This window comes from Asparagus officinalis, unplaced genomic scaffold, assembly GCF_001876935.1.
Source record: "Asparagus officinalis unplaced genomic scaffold, Aspof.V1 AsparagusV1_Un2466, whole genome shotgun sequence".
Classification (NCBI taxonomy): domain Eukaryota; kingdom Viridiplantae; phylum Streptophyta; class Magnoliopsida; order Asparagales; family Asparagaceae; genus Asparagus; species Asparagus officinalis.
In genome coordinates this window covers 1-3,373 of record NW_017974725.1, presented here as the reverse complement: position 1 = coordinate 3,373, position 3,373 = coordinate 1, and the positions used below count along the sequence as shown (strand labels likewise).

Sequence of the window (3,373 nt, the reverse complement as noted above, 5' to 3'; positions counted from 1 at the left end):
GTATTTTATTTCTAACCGTTGGATACGGCCTTCGAGGGAGCTCACACGGTCTTCGAGGCAACCCACGGTTTTCGAGGGAGCGCACACGGTCTTCGAGGTAACCCGCGACTTTTGAGGGAACGCACACGGTCTTCGAGGTTGGGCACGAACTTCGATGTATCGCAAACTTTGACCGTCAACTGACTGATTCCTATAAAATTCGATGCCTTCTCACCTCAACCCATCGTCTCCCAGAACAAAATGTCTAGCTCATCTAGCTCTAGCGATGATGAAATGATAAAGACGTTCTTTCTTATGGGAGCTGCTGTCGTCGAGGAAGAAGAACAAGGGAAAGATTCAACTTCAGTTCAACACAAAAGACGTATCGTGCTCCATCGATACCGACTGGAAGGCCACAATCGGTTGTTCCAAGATTATTTTGCTGACACACCAACATATCATCTTCATTATTTTCGTCGAAGATTCAGAATGTCGCGTTCGTTATTCCTTCGAATCCACGACGCTGTCGTCGAACATGACAAGTACTTCGTCCAAAAGAGGAATGGTGCTGGACAGTTAGGACTATCTAGTCTTCAAAAGATTACTGTAGCTATGCGGATGCTCGCATATGGAGCATCCGCTGACGCCGTTGACGACTACGTTCGGATCGGTAAAAGTACGTCGCTTGAGAGCGTGAAGAGGTTCGTTCGATCGATTATCAACATCTTTGGGGAGGAATACCTTCGTTCACCGACTAATGAAGACGTTGCACGCCTGCTCGAGGAAGGTTCACAACGAGGTTTTCCTGGTATGCTTGGGAGCATCGACTGCATGCACTGGGTATGGAAGAATTGTCCAACCGCCTGGCAAGGTATGTATACTGGGCATTTTCATGAACCTACAATTATTTTAGAGGCCGTAGCTAGCAAAGATCTTTGGATATGGCATGCCTTATTTGGACTGTCGGGGTCTCACAATGACCTCAATGTGCTACATCGTTCACCGGTTTTCGCACAACTTGCGGAGGGAAGAGCTTCACCGTGCAACTATACTGTTAATGGCCACGAGTACAATATGGGATACTATCTCGCCGACGGGATTTACCCAGAGTGGTCCACATTAGTGAAGACTATTCCAGCACCGCGAGGAAACAAGCATAAATACTTTGCTCAACAACAAGAGAGCGCAAGAAAAGATGTTGAGCGAGCTTTTGGCGTGTTGCAAGCTCGATTGCGATTGTTCGTGGACCAGGACGTTTCTGGCAACCTAGTGTGCTGAAAGACATCATGACAGTTTGTATCATAATGCATAACATGATTGTTGAAGATGAACGAGATTGTCAATTGGACAACAACTTCGACTTTAATGATTCGATACCAGTCGTTGAACCTTCTCATGTGCAGACGGTGCCTCTAACTGAGTTCATCCAAAATCATCATCGGATCAGGAACACGCAAACACACAAATCACTAAAGAATGATTTGATCGAGCATCTGTGGCAGCTCAAGGGATCCATCGACGAGGATTAAGTTTCTAATGTAATTTCAGCAAAGAAGTTCGAGTTGTTGTACTACGCCAATTTTCTTTTCAATGAAGTAGTTGTTTTCATTAAATGCCAAAATTTTCAACTTCAAGTAGAATCATAAATCTAATACAAGATAATTAGGAAGAGCTAATTAGGATGTGATGTGAGTACAATCATAAATCTAATACAAGATAATATATGATAATTAGGCAGAACCCTTAGACATCCACCTCTCCAATATCTCTGCCTGACGCATTTCAAAGTATTGTCGTTGAACTGAATTGAGTGTTGAGAGATCCATCTTCATGATATCGTCATCTTGTTTCTTTTGTTTTAGCTCTATTTTTTGATTTGTGGTTTCCTTCATCCACGCGAAAGCCTCTCCCATGATGGACGTAGCGGATCCAGAGCTTTCCACATTTTGTTTCCTCTTGAGCTTTGCCGCTTTCCTCCCTTCAGGCCTTGCTATAACATCATCCGAGTCAGTGTTCAACTCGATGGGGGTCGCTGGCATGGAATTGTTTGGTGAGGAATCAGAGGTAGCGATTCTTCTCGGCTGTGATCGAATCTTATTGTAAGATTCCATTTGTTGGATCCACTTTTGATGATGACGCAACTCAACCCAGCAATGATCAAACACGAATGGCTTACCATAAAGAGATTGGTATAATTCTTTTACTTCTGCAGTCTACACAAGAGTTAATTTTAGAATAATCAAACATAATTAAACATATTGAATCTGAGCAAAAATAATCAAACATAATTAAATATTTACCTGGTCAATAATTCCCGTACCAGATCTTTGTCTTCCTTCAATCTGAGCAACGCACCCACAAAATTTGTTGACGGACAATTGAATCGTTGACCAACGATGCATCATTTGGTTTGGCGTGCGGCTCGTTGGATCGGTGGAGTATAGGATAAAATAGTCGTTAGCTCGGTGCCAAAACTTATCTTTGTGTTGCCCCGTACCTTGGATGGCGTCTTGGCTCGTGTTCAGCCAAGCAGACACAAGAAGCTTATCCTCGTGGACAGTCCAATTTTCGGACCGCGTGTAAGCCTTCTTCTTCTTTGTGGTCGGTGTTTCTTAGGATGACACTTGTTGTGTTGCGGATTACGATAACTCGATGGGGTTACCTTCTTCTACGACTTCTGTATAGAACGACGAGTATAAGGTCGATCCTTCACCGACAAGGAGTTGCGAATAATAGTTTTGTGAGGGATCCATGAGATTTGTAATTTGATAGGGAAATATAGAGGTTTTTTTATGAGAGAGTTGTGTGGAATGATTTGTGTATTGAAGTGAAACGAATTTATAGATGATTTTTTACAACGGTAAATTTTTCAACAGTATCATTTTTTAACGGCTGAATTCTCACAACGGTAAAATTTCAACTCAAGAGGTCACAACTCAGCCAATTAAAAAAAAATCCCAAATCAAAACACCAAATCCCAACCTCAAACAACGCACCCAATTAAAAAAAAACAAAACACTTCATCTTCTCCCCAAATCCCAACCCCAAATCCCACCCCTTCGACAACCTCATTTTTTTCTTTTCTCACTCAAAGCAACAGACCCCAAACCCCAACTCAAAATCCGTCATCTTCAACCCGTCATCTTCAACCCCAAACCCCCAATCTCAAAATCCCCAATCTCTCTCTCCTCTCCCGTCACCTTCAACCCCAAACCCCAAACCCCAAAGCCACGACGTCCACAACCTCCTCTTCGCCTCGCGGTTCTCTTCGGCTACGACGGCCACAAGGTCTGGCTCCCCAATCTCCAACCCCAAACCCCAAACTCCAAACCCTTCGGCCACGACGACCACGACCTCCTCTTCGCCTCGCGTTCCTCTTCGGCAACGACGACAT

General features: G+C 43.8%; 1 protein-coding gene across 1 annotated transcript; it reads left to right on the top strand.

The window, feature by feature from the left end:
• The first annotated feature begins 240 nt into the window (after positions 1-240).
• Positions 241-1,257, top strand: LOC109828580. The gene has a single exon (XM_020395542.1). It carries the CDS (start codon positions 241-243, stop codon positions 1,255-1,257), a length of 1,017 nt encoding a protein of 338 aa, XP_020251131.1.
• Positions 1,258-3,373: the final 2,116 nt, after the last annotated feature.